The following is a 14,826-nucleotide window of genomic DNA, read 5'->3' as shown; positions in this document are numbered from 1 at the left end:
CCTTCTCAAATGCCACAATCCTTGTAAAAGCATATCTGGTAAGAGATCTACCTTTGTTTCAGGGATATTGTGTGATGCAGAGCTGTTCAGTCAGTTGTTAATGTTATTCAGGGGGTTATAACTGTTAGATGTTAGACATGTAATCCCATGTATAGGCAGCCATTCTATCTATGCTTAACCCCTTAGTGACCACGCAGATTTTTTAAAACAATTGCATTCCAAGAGCTATAACTTTTTGTTTTTCCATCAATGTACTTGCATGAGGTCTTAGTTTTTAATGCACTATTTTAAGTACATGTAATTATTGATTAAAGCAAGCTGTTTAGCTAATACCCCTTTGTTTACATCAGTAAAAAGGCGTATTAGTGGTCACTAAGGGGTTAACACGTTAAGGACGAGAATGCTTGTCCTAAAGGGCCGGTACTTAGTGCTCCAGGACGAGCATTCTCGTCCTGTGGTCCTTCCTCCCCCCAATGTGCGGTGCCGCGATCAGCACGGATGCCGGTGGATTAACCCCTCATTTGCCGCGGTTAGCGCTGACCGTGGCATATGGTAGGTTTGCGCTCCCTCACTCCATCCATCGGGTCCCCGCACTGCTGTGGCAGGGACTCGTTGGTTGCCATGGCAGCCCCAAGTCATTCCAAGGCTTGGGGCCCAGCATGTACGGAGGCCTAAGAGGCCCAGCCCCCAAGCTGGGTCCCCAAGCTGGGTCTCCTAGGCAACTGTTAGCATCTTACAGTGTACGACACTAACAGTTCAATACAGCAGAATATAGATGTGTTGTGCTGCATTGAAACAGGGATCAGACCCTGTAATGTTGAATTCCCAGAGTGGGACAAATAATAAATAAAATAAAAAAGTGAAAAAAAAGTTTTACAAAAAAATTTAAAGTTTCGAGTAAAAATAAAAAAGAGTCCTTTTCCCAAAATAAAGTATTTTTTTTTTTTTAAATAGGGAAAAAAAGAAAAGTAGACATATTAGGTAATGCCACATCCGAATCAACCAGCTCTATAAAAATATCACATGAACACCGTCAAAAAAATAAAATAAAAACTGTGCTAAGAAAGCCATTTTTTGTCACCTTACATCACTAAAAGTGCAACACCAAGCGATTAAAAAGGCCTATGCCCCCCAAAATAGTGCCAATCTATCTATCACCTCATGCCACAAAAAATACACCCTTATCTAAGACAATCACCTAAAAAAGATAAAATAAACCATAGCTCTCAGACTATGGAGACACTAAAACATGATTTTTTTGTTTCAAAAATGATATTATGGTGTAAAACTTAAATAAATAAAAAAAATATACATATAAGGTATCGCCGCGTCCATAACAACCTGCTTTATAAAAAAATATCACATGAACTAACCCCTCAGGTGAACACTGTAAAAAAAAATAGATAAAAAAGGTGTCAAAAGCCATTTTTGTCACCATACATCACAAAAAGTTTAATAGCAAGCGATCAAAAAGTCATATGCACCCCAAAATAGTGCCAATAAAACCGTCATCTCATCCCACAAAAAATTATACTCTACCTAAGACAATCGCCCAAAAAAATATAAAAAAAACTATGGCTATCAGACTATGGAGACACTAAAACATGATTTTTTTTTAGTTTCAAAAATTATATTATTGTGTAAAACTTAAATAAACAAAAAAGTATACATATTAGGTATCGCCACGTCCGTAACAACCTGCTCAAAAAAAAATCACATGATCTAACCCCTCAGACGAACACTATAAAAAATAAAAAATAAAAACGGTGTCAAAAGACATTTTTTGGGATTTTACATGACAAAAAGTGTAATAGCAAGCTATCATATTCACCCCAAAATAGTGCCAATCAAACCGTCATCTTATCTTGCAAAAAATGATACCCTTGCTAAGACAGTCGCCCAAAAATAAAAAAGCTATGGCTTTTAGAATATGGAGACACTAAAACACTAAAACATGATTTTATTTGTTCAAAAAAAGCTGTTGTGTAAAACTTAAATAAATTTAAAAAGCATGCATATTAGTGTATTGCCGCATCCATAAGAACCTGCTGTACAAAAATATCACATGACCTAACCCCTCAAGTGGACAGTGTATTTATTTATTTTTTAAAGTGTGTAAATTACAAGCCATTTTTTGTCACCTTACATCACAAAAAGTGTAATATCAAGCGATCAAAAAGTCACATGCACCCTAAAATAGTATCAATTAAACTGTCATTTCATACTGAAAAAAATGAGCCCCTACATAAGACAGTCGCCCAAAATGAAAAAAAAATATGGCTTTCAGAATATGGAGACACTAAAAAAATCTTTTGAAAAAATGCTTTATTATGTAAAACTGAAACAAACAATATTTGGTATTGTCGCATCCGTAACAACCTGCGCTATAAAAATACAACATGATGAACACTGTAGATAACAAAAAAAACGTGCCAAAACAGCTATTTTTTGTTTTACCTTGCCTCACAAAAAGTGTAATACAGAGCAACCAAAAATCATATGTACTCTAAAATAGTACTAACAAAACTGCCACTTTATCCCGTAGTTTCCAAAATGGGGGCATTTTTTGGGAGTTTCTACTCTAGGGGTGCATCAGGGGGTCTTCAAATGTGACACGGCAGCTTAAAATTATTCCAGTGAAATCTGCTTTCCAAAAAACATATGGTGTTCCTTTCCTTCTGCGCCCTGCCGTGTGGTCATACAGCAGGAATGACCACATATGGGGTGTTTCTGTAAACGACAGAATCAGTGCAATAAATATTGAGTTTAGTCCTTGCTTTGTTAGCGGAAAAAAATTATTAAAATGGAAAATCTGCCAAAAAAAAGTGAAATTTCATATCCATTTTCAATTAATTATTGTGGAACACCTAAAAGGTTAACAAAGTTTTTTAAATCAGTTTTGAATACCTTGAGGGGTGTATTTTCTAAATGGGGTCACTTATTTGGAGTGATAATAGCACCTCTCGTCCCAGAGGCCACCCAGCTTTTGACCGGCTCCACAAAATTTGGCCCCTCATAGACCACTTTAACACCAAATTTGCAGATTTGTATACCCCTGAGCAAAACATCTGCATAGATGAGTCCCTGATACATTTTACCGGGCACCTTGGCTTCAAACAATACATCCCAAGCAAGCGCGCCCGGTATCGGGTCAAATTGTATAAGCTCTGTGAAAGGGCCACAGGCTATACGTACAAGTTTCGTGTCTATGAGGGTAAAGATCAGACCCTGGAGCCGGTCGGTTGCCCTGACTACCTGGGGAGCAGTGGGAAGACAGTCTGGGACTTGGTGTCACCCTTATTTGGCAAGGGGTACCACCTTTATGTGGAAAATTTCTAAACAAGTGTGCCCCTCTTCAGGCATTTGTTTCTAGAACAGATTGGCTGCTGTGGCACCGCACGACCTAGTCGCCAAGGCTTCCCCCAACGGCTCGTTACCATCCGTCTTGCAAGGGGGGAGAGGGCTGCCTTGTATAATGAAGAACTGCTCGCAGTGAAATGGAGAGACAAGCGTGACATTTACATGCTCCCCTCCATTCTCGCAGACACGACAATACAAATTGAATGAGCAACCAGTGTCATTGAAAAGCCCCTCTGTGTCCACAACTATAATTTGCTCATGGGAGGGGTGGACTTCAATGACCAGATGTTGGCTCCTTATTTACTCTCCCGCAGGACCAGACGCTGGTATAAGAAGGTGTCTATATACCTAATTCAATTGGCTATGTACAATAGTTTTGTTCTCTACAGTAAGGCTGGGAGAACAGGATCCTTCCTCAAATTTCAGGAAGAGATCATCGAGAACCTCCTGTATCCATGAGGTTCCGTGGCCCCATCCACCAGTGTAATGAGCCGTCTAAACGAGCGACATTTCCCCAATGTCATTGCTGGTACCTCAAACCAAGCGCCACTCCGAAAAAGATGTTGTGTCTGTAGCAGTAGTGGAATAAGGCGTGACACCCGCTATTTCTGTCCTGACTGCCCTGACCACCCTGCCGTATGCTTAGGGTAGTGTTTCCGGAAGTACCACACACAGGTACACTTAGTATAGGGATTGTGTGACACAGGACAGGCACACAGGGGCCTTAGGGCCCTTTCACACAGAGCTTCTGCAAACCTCTCCTTACACCTGGGACAAAGTGCATAATGTACTTCTCCACATCTCTGGGCGATTTGCGCTTTGCACATTGTCCCATGGGGAAGGAGAGGTTTGTCGCCATGCCCCTCATGGAATACCTTGGGGTGTCTTCTTTCCAAAATGGGGTCACATTTGGGGTATTTATACTGCCCTGGCATTTTAGGGGCCCTAAAGCGTGAGAAGAAGTCTGGAATCCAAATGTCTAAAAATGCCCTCCTAAAAGGTACTTATTGGAATTTGGGCCCCTTTGTGCACCTAGGCTGCAAAAAAGTGTCACACATGTGGTATCGCCGTACTCAGGAGAAGTAGGGCAATGCGTTTTGGGGTGTATTTTTACATATACCCATGCTGGGTGAGAGAAATATCTATGTAAAATGACAACTTTGTATAAAAAAATGGGAAAAGTTGTCTTTTACAGAGATATTTATCTCACCCAGCATGGGTATATGTAAAAATACACCCCAAAACACATTGCCCTACTTCTTCTGAGTACGGAGATACTACATGTGTGACACTTTTTTGCAGCCTAGGTGCGCAAAGGGGCCCAAATTCCAATGAGTATCTTTACGATTTCACAGGGCATATTTTACGCATTTGGATTCCAAACTACTTCTCACGCTTTAGGGCCCCTAAAATGCCAGGGCAGTATAAATACCCCACAAGTGACCCCATTTTGGAAAGAAGACACCCCAAGGTATTTCGTGAGGGGCATGGCAAGTTCATGTAAAATTTTATTTTTTGTCACAAGTTAGTGGAATATGAGACTTTGTAAGAAAAAAATTAAAAATAAATAAATAAATTATTTTCAGCTAACTTGTGCCAAAAAAATATATATATTCTAGGAACTTGCCATGCCACTCACGGAATACCTTGGGGTGTCTTCTTTCCAAAATAGGGTCACTTGTGGGGTATTTATACTGCCCTGGCATTTTAGGGGCCCTAAAGCGTGAGAAGTAGTTTGGAATCCGAATGCGTAAAAAATACCCTGTGAAATCGTAAAGATAGTCATTGAAATTTGGGCCCCTTTTTGCGCACCTAGGCTGCACAAAAGTGTCACACATGTGGTATCGCCATACTCAGGAAAAGTAGGGAAATGCGTTTTGGGGTGTATTTTTACATATACCCATGCTGGGTGAGAGAAATATCTCTGTAAAATGACAACTTTGTATAAAAAATGGGAAAAGTTGTCTTTTACAGAGATATTTCTCTCACCCAGCATGGGTATATGTAAAAATACACCCCAAAACACATTTCCCTACTTCTCCTGAGCACGGCAATATCACATGTGTGACACTTTTTTGCAGCCTAGGTGCGCAAAGGGGCCCAAATTCCAATGAGTATCTTTACGATTTCACAGGGCATTTTTTACGCATTTTTTACGCTTTAGGTCCCCTAAAATGCCAAGGCAGTATAAATACCCCACAAGTGACCCCATTTTGGAAAGAAGACACCCCAAGGTATTTCGTGAGGGGCATGGTGAGTTCATGTAAAATTTAATTATTTGTCACAAGTTAGTGGAATATGAGACTTTGTAAGAAAAAAAAAGAAAAAAAATTATAATTTTCCGCTAACTTGTGACAAAAAATAAAAACTTCCATGAACTCACTATGCCCATCAGCAAATACCTTAGGGTGTCTACTTTCCGAAATGGGGTCATTTGTGGGGTGTTTCTACTGTCTGGGCATTGTAGAATGTCAGGAAACATGACAGGTGCTCAGAAAGTCAGAGCTGCTTCAAAATGCGGAAATTCACATTTTTGTACCATAGTTTGTAAATGCTAAAACTTTTGCGATATCCTATAAATATTAACTTATTGCATTTTTTTTTATCAAAGACATGTAGAACAATAAATTTAGAGAAAAATTTATACATAAATGTAGTTTTATTTGAAAAATTTTACAACAGAAAGTGAAAAATGACTTTTTTTGCAAAAATTTTGGTCAATTTTGATTAATATCAAAAAAGTAAAAATGTCAGCAGCAATGAAATACCACCAAATGAAAGCACTATTAGTGAGAAGAAAAGGAGGTAAAATTCATTTGGGTGGTAAGTTGTATGACCGAGCAATAAACCGTGAAAGTAGTGTAGTGCAGAATTGTAAAAAGTGGTCTGGTCATTAAGGGGGTTTAAGCTAGGAGAGCTGAGGTGGTTAAGGACTCGGCAAACATGGCGTACCGGTACGTCACAAGTCCTTAAGGGGTTAAAAAGTGGGTTTTGAAAATTTTCGGAAAAATTTCAAGATTTGCTTCTAAACTTCTAAGCCTTCTAACGTCCCCAAAAAATAAAATGGCACTCACAAAATGAAGTAGACATATGGGGAATGGAAAGTAATAACTATTTTTGGAGTTATTTAATCTATTATAAAAGTAGAGAAATTGAAATTTGTAAATTTGCAACTTTTTAATTTTTTTTTGTAAATTTGGTATTTTTTATAAATAAAAATGAAATTTTTTGACTCAATTTTACCACTATCATGAAGTACAATATGTGACGAGAAAACAATCTCAGAATGGCCTGGATAAGTAAAAGCGTTTTAAAGTTATTACCACATAAAGTGACACATGTCAGATTTGTAAAAAATGACCTGGTCCTTAAGGTGAAAAATGGTAAGATCCTTAAGAGGTTAATACTTATACATGTAATTGAATTCTTGTAGTTTTACCAAACAATCCTGTTTTACCACTCAATCAATCGTATATAATCAATCAATCAATCACATATGTACGGCTTGTTGACCAATAAACATGTTAGTCCTCTTATTTGGAAGACAGGAATGGTTTATGCTGAATGTCAGACTGCACACTGTGTGAACGTGTAAGAAGACAGAACAAGATTCTTAAAGGGGTTATCCCACAGCTTTAAAACAATTTTTACTCACATATCTGGTGGACTTTCCCCATTTGGAGGGAAGGCAATAGCTCATCAAACATCTGCATCTCACAGGAAGCATTGTAATTAGCTCTTGTTAACGTAGCATGGAAAATAGTCCCTCATATATATTGCTAGAAATATATATGGTCATGCCTCACAATTTATATATTTTTATGAATTTAGAAGTAGGATTAGTTCACCTCTGAATTCAGACAGCTATATGAATGTGTCCGCATCCATTCTGCAATTTCACAGAACTTGTGTGGACCCATTCATTTCAATGGGGCCGCAAAAGATGCGGACAGCACACTGTGTGCTTTCCGCATCCATGGTTCCGTTCCGCGGCCTTGCAAAAAAAGATAGAGCATGTCCAATGTCCAATGTCCAAATTGTCCGCGACTGCGGACAAGAATAGGCATTTTCTATTATAGTTGTGGCCATGTGCAGGCTGCAAGTTGCGGAACGCTCACAGCCGGTATCCGTGTTTTGCGGATCCACAATTTGCACATCCGCAAAACATGGGTCGTGTGAATGCGTTCTTATGTTCTTTCCACTTTATTTCTCTTCTACAATTGGTTGCAAACATCCAAGCATAATATACTGTTTGTGCATAATTCATAGTTATGTCACTTGTGTTAATTTACATAAAAGAAAAGCAATAACAGAGTTAAATTATTCTTTTTTGATGCTCAATAACAGTCCAGCAGTGAATAGGCTCATGGCCAGCAAGGAAGAAAAATACATACCGTGGTTCTCAGTAATATAATATTAGCTTTCTCAAGTGTACATGGAGCGCATTGACACCACACATCCCATTCTGGTTTCCAATAGAATAGGAGAAGGAGAATCCCTAAAGAAAAGATATATCCAACAATGCACAGTACTTGTTTCCACCCCTGGGTCCTGTATCCAAACAGCTCCTGTAAAAGCAAAGTAACAATAAGAATGGATTTCATATAAGATACAGAGAATATCTCCATGCAATATCCAACAAAGAAGGGGACCTTCTGACTACGGCACACCTTATTATTTTTTTGTGTAGCCAGCATCATTTCACATTTCAGTGATATTGTATTACTTGTGCATTGCAACAAAAGGAAAAAAAGGAAAAAAGTGTTGATACTAAAATGTGATAAAAAAAATATCAACCTTCTTTGATAGTTTATATCAAAGGTTTTAATCAGTGGGGGTCTGAATGCTGAAACCCCCACTGATCGCTAAAACGAGGAGAAAGAAGTGCTCACATACAGCTACTGAGGAAGGGCTCAATAGAAGTCTCTAAGCCATCTCAAGTCCATCTCCAGCAGCAAGGAGAGACAACACTTTATTTGAGCATTTCTTTCTTCTATTTTAGCAATCAACGAGGTTCTTAGCCAGGGCCATTTTCATACATTGGTGGATCTAGTGCAGAAATTTCATGAGTGGCCCACCCTTAGTGCCTTTTCAAATAAGCAGACTTGTATGCCCAAAATACATCATAATGTTGCATATATTTTCAAGTGAAAAATTCATTCTATACTCACTCTTAGTGCCCCCACACAGTAGTTATGCCTCCTTAGTGCCCTCTCTCATTAGCTATGCCTCCTTAGAGTAGTTATGCCCTCTTAGTGAGCCCTCAAAGTAGTCATGCACCTTAGTGCCTCAACATATAAGAATGCTCCATAGATGTTCCTTCACAGTAGGTCTGCTCACTTAGTGCTTCTTCACATTAGGTAGTGTCCCCTCACAGTAGTAATTCCCCCTTACAGTATGTTGCCATAATTAATACTCAAAATGCAAACTCCATAATCTTTATTTACATGTCTTTAAAAACCTCTCAATGTTTTACCTTCATTACTTAAGCATTTTGGATATTGCAGGTACGTCTTTATTTAGAGCTTTCAACTAAATGGGGGACATTGATCACACTGGTGTAAAGTAGAACTGGCTAAAATTAGATTCGGCTGGTTCGCCAAATTAAAAAAAAATGTTTTGGCTCGATCCAAATATGTTTGCAGTGAATCGCGTTAAAAAACGGTTATTTACTGGCTGCAGAGAGCCTTTATAGTGGTGCAGAACACTGTGCCTTGCAGTAACACGCATAGGGAGTCTTCTGTGGTAGTGAAATAATACTTTGAGTCAGTATGACATGCAGATGACAGGCATCTTAGAATCACTAAACACTTCACTTATTTGGGCAGTCACGGGGCCAAAACTGACCAAATAAGTATGAACTCAGCCTTACAGGTCGATGTTAGTGCCAAGAAGAAGCACACTACATTTACATCGTTGTCAACTGATTCCACATAAATGTCTACAGAACGACAGAGTGGAGAGGGTGTCAGCAGTAAGTTTTTGTTGACATGACTGATTATTTTACCCTTCCTCTAATGTGTCAGAACAATAACCCCCAAAAAATGGATCCTGTCTGTTGAGCATCCGCTGGGTTGCTGGTCAAGACACGACCGCTAGCTGACTGGGAGCTCAGGCCTCTTGAAGTGACCCCTGCTGCCACGGTCCCTTACTCTGCTACTACGACCTCTGCCTGCACCAGAAACATTTAGGCCTCTGCCACTCCCCTGTGCAGGGCCTGGGACTTCTCTGTCTGACATACTGTTAGATGAAATAAATAAATAAAAAGGAAATTAAAACACCCCAAAATAGTCTGTAATTTTCTCACTTCACCACACAACGGGTAATGACCCCTCCCCCCCCCCACTAATACACAAAAAAAAAGGCTTTAGAACATATAACTGCACCGCTGAATAGAAAATAGGCCCTTATTTTTTTCCACTTACACATGCCACAGAAGGCTTTAGAACATATAACTGCACCTCTGAACAGCAAATATATTTTTCTTTTAACCCTAATACACAACAAAAAGGGCTTTAGAACATATAACTGCACCGCTGAATGGCCAATATATTTTTATTTTGCCACTAATACACAGCAAAAAGGGCTTTAGAACATATAACTGCACCGCTGAATGGCACACATTTTATTTTTGCCACTAATACACAACAAAAAGGGCTTTAGAACATATAACTGCATCGCTGAATGGCAAATATATTTTTATTTTGCCACTAATAGACAACAAAAAGGGCTTTAGAACATACAGTGGGATGCGAAAGTTTGGGCAACCTTGTTAATCGTCATGATTTTCCTGTATAAATCGTTGGTTGTTACGATAAAAAATGTCAAATATATAATATAGGTGACACACACAGTGATATTTGAGAAGTGAAATTAAGTTTATTGGATTTACATAAAGTGTGCTATAATTGTTTGAACAAAATTAGGCAGGTGCATAAATTTGGGCACCACAAAAAAGAAATGAAATCAATATTTAGTAGATCCTCCTTTTGCAGAAATTACAGCCTCTAAACGCTTCCTGTAGTTTCAAATGAGAGTCTGGATTCTGGTTGAAGGTATTTTGGACCATTCCTCTTTACAAAACATCTTTAGTTCATTCAGGTTTGATGGCTTCCGAGCATGGACAGCTCTCTTTAAGTCACACCACAGATTTTCAATTATATTCAGGTCTAGGGACTAAGATGGCCATTCCAGAACGTTGTACTTGTTCCTCTGCATAAATGCCTTAGTGGATTTTGAGCAGTGTTTAAGGTCGTTGTCTTGTTGAAAGATCCAGCCCCGGTGCAGCTTCAGCTTTGTCACTGATTCCTGGACATTGGTCTCCAGAATCTGCTGATACTGAGTGGAATCCATGCGTCCCTCAACTTTGACAAGATTCCCAGTCCCTGCACTGGCCACACAGCCCCACAGCATGATGAAACCACCACCATATTTTACTGTAGGTAGCAGGTGTTTTTCTTGGAATGCTGTGTTCTTTTTCCTCCATGCATAACGCCCCTTGTTATGGCCAAATAACAAAATTTTAGTTTCATCAGTCCACAGCACCTTATTCCAAAATGAAGCTGGCTTGTCCAAATGTGCTTTAGCCCACCTCAAGCGGCACTTTTTGTTCTGTGGGCGGAGAAAAGGCTTCCTCTGCATCACTCTTGCATACAGCATCTCCTTGTGTAAAGTGCGCCGAATGGTTGAACGATGCACAGTGACTCCATCTGCAGCAAGATGATGTTGTAGGTCTTTGGTGCTGGTCTGTGGGTTGACTCTGACTGTTCTCATCATTTGTCGCTTCTGTCTATCCGAGATTTTTCTTAGTCTGCCATTTCGAGCCTTAACTTAAACTGAGCCTGTGGTCTTCCATTTCCTCAATATGTTCCTAACTGTGGAAACAGACAGCTGAAATCTCTGAGACAGCTTTCTGTATCCTTCCCCTAAACCATGATGGTGAACAATCTCCCATGTTGCTACTCTTCAGAGAAAATTAAACGAGGAGGGAAACTTACAATTGACCCCCTTAAATACTCTTTCTCATAATTTGATTCACCTGTGTATGTAGGTCAGGGGTCACTGAGCTTACCAAGCCAATTTGAGTTCCAATAATTAGTTCTAAAGGTTTTGGAATCAATAAAATGACAACAGTGCCCAAATTTATGCACCTGCCTAATTTTGTTAAAACAATTATAGCACACTTTCTGTAAATCCAATAAACTTCATTTCACTTCTCAAATATCACTGTGTGTGTCTCCTATATGATATATTTAACTGACATTTTTTATCGTAACAACCAACGATTTATACAGTATAATCATGACAATTAACAAGGTTGCCCAAACTTTCGCATCCCACTGTATAACTGCACCGCTGAACGGCAAATAGGCCCTTATTTTTTTCCCCCCAGAAGGCTTTAGAACATATAACTGCACCGTTGAACGGTAAATATATTTTACTTTTGCCACTAATACATGGCAAAAGGGGCTTTAGAACATATAACTGCACCGCTGAATGGCAAATAGGCCCTTATTTGTTTCCACTTACACACGCCACAAATGGCTTTAGAACATACAACTGCACCGCTGAACGGCAAATATATTTTTCCTTTGCTACTAATACTGACAAAAAGGGCTTTAGACCATATAACTGCACAGCTAAACGGCAAATATATTTTTATTTTGCCACTAATACATGACAAAAAATGCTTTACAACATATAACTACACCGCACAATGGCAAATAATACTTAGTAATATTTCCTTGTAATAAACCTTATTAATGGCTGTTTCAAACAGCACTTGCACCCCAATAACAAGAATGGCTTGCTGGAATTACAGAGCTGTATAATGGCAATTTGGATCCCCAGTCAGTGCAGCAAGGTGTAATAGGATTGTTACTGTTCAACATAAGTGCTGTGAAATGATTCCTCCTTATCCTTTCCCTACACCTTGAATAATCTCTCCCTGCACTTGTAAATAGTTTTTTTAGCACAATGAAGTTTTTTCCAGCACTGTCCCTAGCGCCTGCTGACGTCTCTCCCTGCACTAAGTACGCTGGAAAATGGCACTCATGGAGCCCCTCTTTATGCAGCTATCCTGAAGGTTCCAGAAGTCATTACATTGCTAATCTCATATTCTTGACCTATCATGGGGATAGGTAATCATTATATGAATTTCAGAGAACTTCTTTAAATCTCTATTAACCAAAGGAAAGCATAAGAAAGCAAATAACAATATGGGAATGTACACATTGAAAATAAAAGTATTATATACAAACTATAAATCAATACGTAAGGTTTATTCAACTTTTCTATGCCTTACATTCCAGTGTCTGAATATCACCCACATGAACTGTGCAAAAATGTCTAGAGGCTGCTGATATGTATACCAGCGCCTGCCTGTTAGATCTGTTATGCGTTCCCCTATATGAATTTTCCTTCAAAAGGGTTTTACAAGACATTAATACTGACTATTTATCCTTAGGGTAGGTCATCCTGTAAGCACCGCGTCCTTCTCTCAACTTACCAAGCACAGCGCTGTACAATGTACACTCACCTAAAGAATTTTTAGGAACACCATACTAATACGGTGTTGGACCCCCTTTTGCCTTCAGAACTGCCTTAATTCTACGTGGCATTGATTCAACAAGGTGCTGATAGCATTCTTTAGAAATGTTGGCCCATATTGATAGGATAGCATCTTGCAGTTGATGGAGATTTGAGGGATGCACATCCAGGGTACGAAGCTCCCGTTCCACCACATCCCAAAGATGCTCTATTGGGTTGAGATCTGGTGACTGTTGGGGCCATTTTAGTACAGTGAACTCATTGTCATGTTCAAGAAACCAATGTGAAATGATTCGAGCTTTGTGACATGGTGCATTATCCTGCTGGAAGTAGCCATCAGAGGATGGATACATGTTCTCATTCTGTTTACGCCAAATTCGGACTCTACCATTTGAATGTCTCAACAGAAATCGAGACTCATCAGACCAGGCAACATTTTTCCAGTCTTCAAGAGTCCAATTTTGGTGAGCTCGCGCAAATTGTAGCCTCTTTTTCCTATTTGTAGTGGAGATGAGTGGTACCCGGTGGGGTCTTCTGCTGTTGTAGCCCATCCGCCTCAAGATTGTGCGTGTTGTGGCTTCACAAATGCTTTGCTGCAGACCTTGGTTGTAACGAGTGGTCATTTCAGCCAACGTTGCTCTTCTATCAGCTTGAATCAGTCGGCCCATTCTCCTCTAACCTCTAGCATCCACAAGGCATTTTTGCCCACATACTGGATGTTTTTCCCTTTTCACACCATTCTTTGTAAACCCTAGAAATGGTTGTGCGTGAAAATCCCAGTAACTGAGCAGATTGTGAAATACTCAGACCAGCCCGTCTGGCACCAACAACCATGCCACGCTCAAAATTGCTTAAATCCCCTTTATTTCCCATTCTGACATTCAGTTTGGAGTTCAGGAGATTGTCTTGACCAGGAGCACCCCCTTAAATGCATTGAAGCAACTGCCATGTGATTGGTTGACTAGATAATTGCATTAATGAGAAATAGAACAGGTGTTCCTAATAATTCTTTAGGTGAGTGTATATCGGCTATGGTTGGTATCGCTCTCTGCCCCATTTATTTCTACACCTAGGCCACTTCACCAGTGAATGTCACTAGCTTACAGAAAGCAGTGAGAAGGTACTGCAACACCGCTGCCTTCTCAATCAGCTGATCGGTTGGGGTCCCAGGTGTTGGACTCCTGCCAATCAGATACTGATGACCTATTCAGAGGAGTGAGTACACCTCTCAAATTTTTGTAAATATTTTATTATATATTTTCATGGGACAAGACTGAAGATATGACACAATGTAAAGTAGTCAGTGTAGAGCTTATATAACACACAGCCATTAATATCTAAACCACTGGCAGCAAAAATGAGTACACCTCTAAGTGAAAATTGACAAATTATACCCAAAGTATCAATATTTTTTGTGGTCTACCATTATTTTCCAGCACTGAATTCTCTTTTGGGCATGGAGTTTACTAGAGCTTCACAGTTTGCCAATGGAATCCTTTTCCACTTCTCCATGACGACATCACGGAACTGGTAGATGTTAGAGACCTTGTGCTCCTCCACCTTCCGTTTGAGGATGCCCCACAGATGCTCAATAGGGTTTAGGTTTGGAGAAATGCTTGACCAGTCCAGAAACCTCAGTTTCTTTAGCAAGGCAGTGGTCGTCTTGGAGGTGTGTTTGGGGTCGTTTTCATGTTGGAATACTGCCCTGCGGCCTATTTTTTTAAGGGAGGGGATTATTGTCTGCTTCAGTATGTCACAGTACATGTTGGCATTCATGGTTCCCTCAATGAATTAATGCTCTCACAGCTGGCAACACTCATTCTTCCCCAAACCATAACACACCCACCACTATGAGTGACTCTTAGGGTGTTTCATTTTTCCAAAGATGTGATTTTTCATATGACTTTGCTTATTCCC

The 14,826-nt window shown here is 39.6% G+C and overlaps 1 protein-coding gene across 3 annotated transcripts in view; it reads right to left on the bottom strand.

The window, feature by feature from the left end:
* The window catches only part of LOC120997966 (probable cation-transporting ATPase 13A4), a 261,365-nt gene that overhangs the window by 179,140 nt on the left and 67,399 nt on the right, over positions 1-14,826 (bottom strand). For all 3 annotated transcript variants that reach the window (XM_040428350.1, XM_040428352.1, XM_040428351.1), the window contains exon 2: positions 7,755-7,928. In XM_040428350.1, coding sequence (XP_040284284.1) covers positions 7,755-7,928 — 174 coding nt within the window. The remainder of the gene's footprint in view (positions 1-7,754; positions 7,929-14,826) is intronic.

This window comes from Bufo bufo, chromosome 4 (assembly GCF_905171765.1).
Source record: "Bufo bufo chromosome 4, aBufBuf1.1, whole genome shotgun sequence".
Taxonomy (NCBI): Eukaryota; Metazoa; Chordata; class Amphibia; order Anura; family Bufonidae; genus Bufo; species Bufo bufo.
This window is presented reverse-complemented; position numbering and strand designations above follow the sequence as displayed.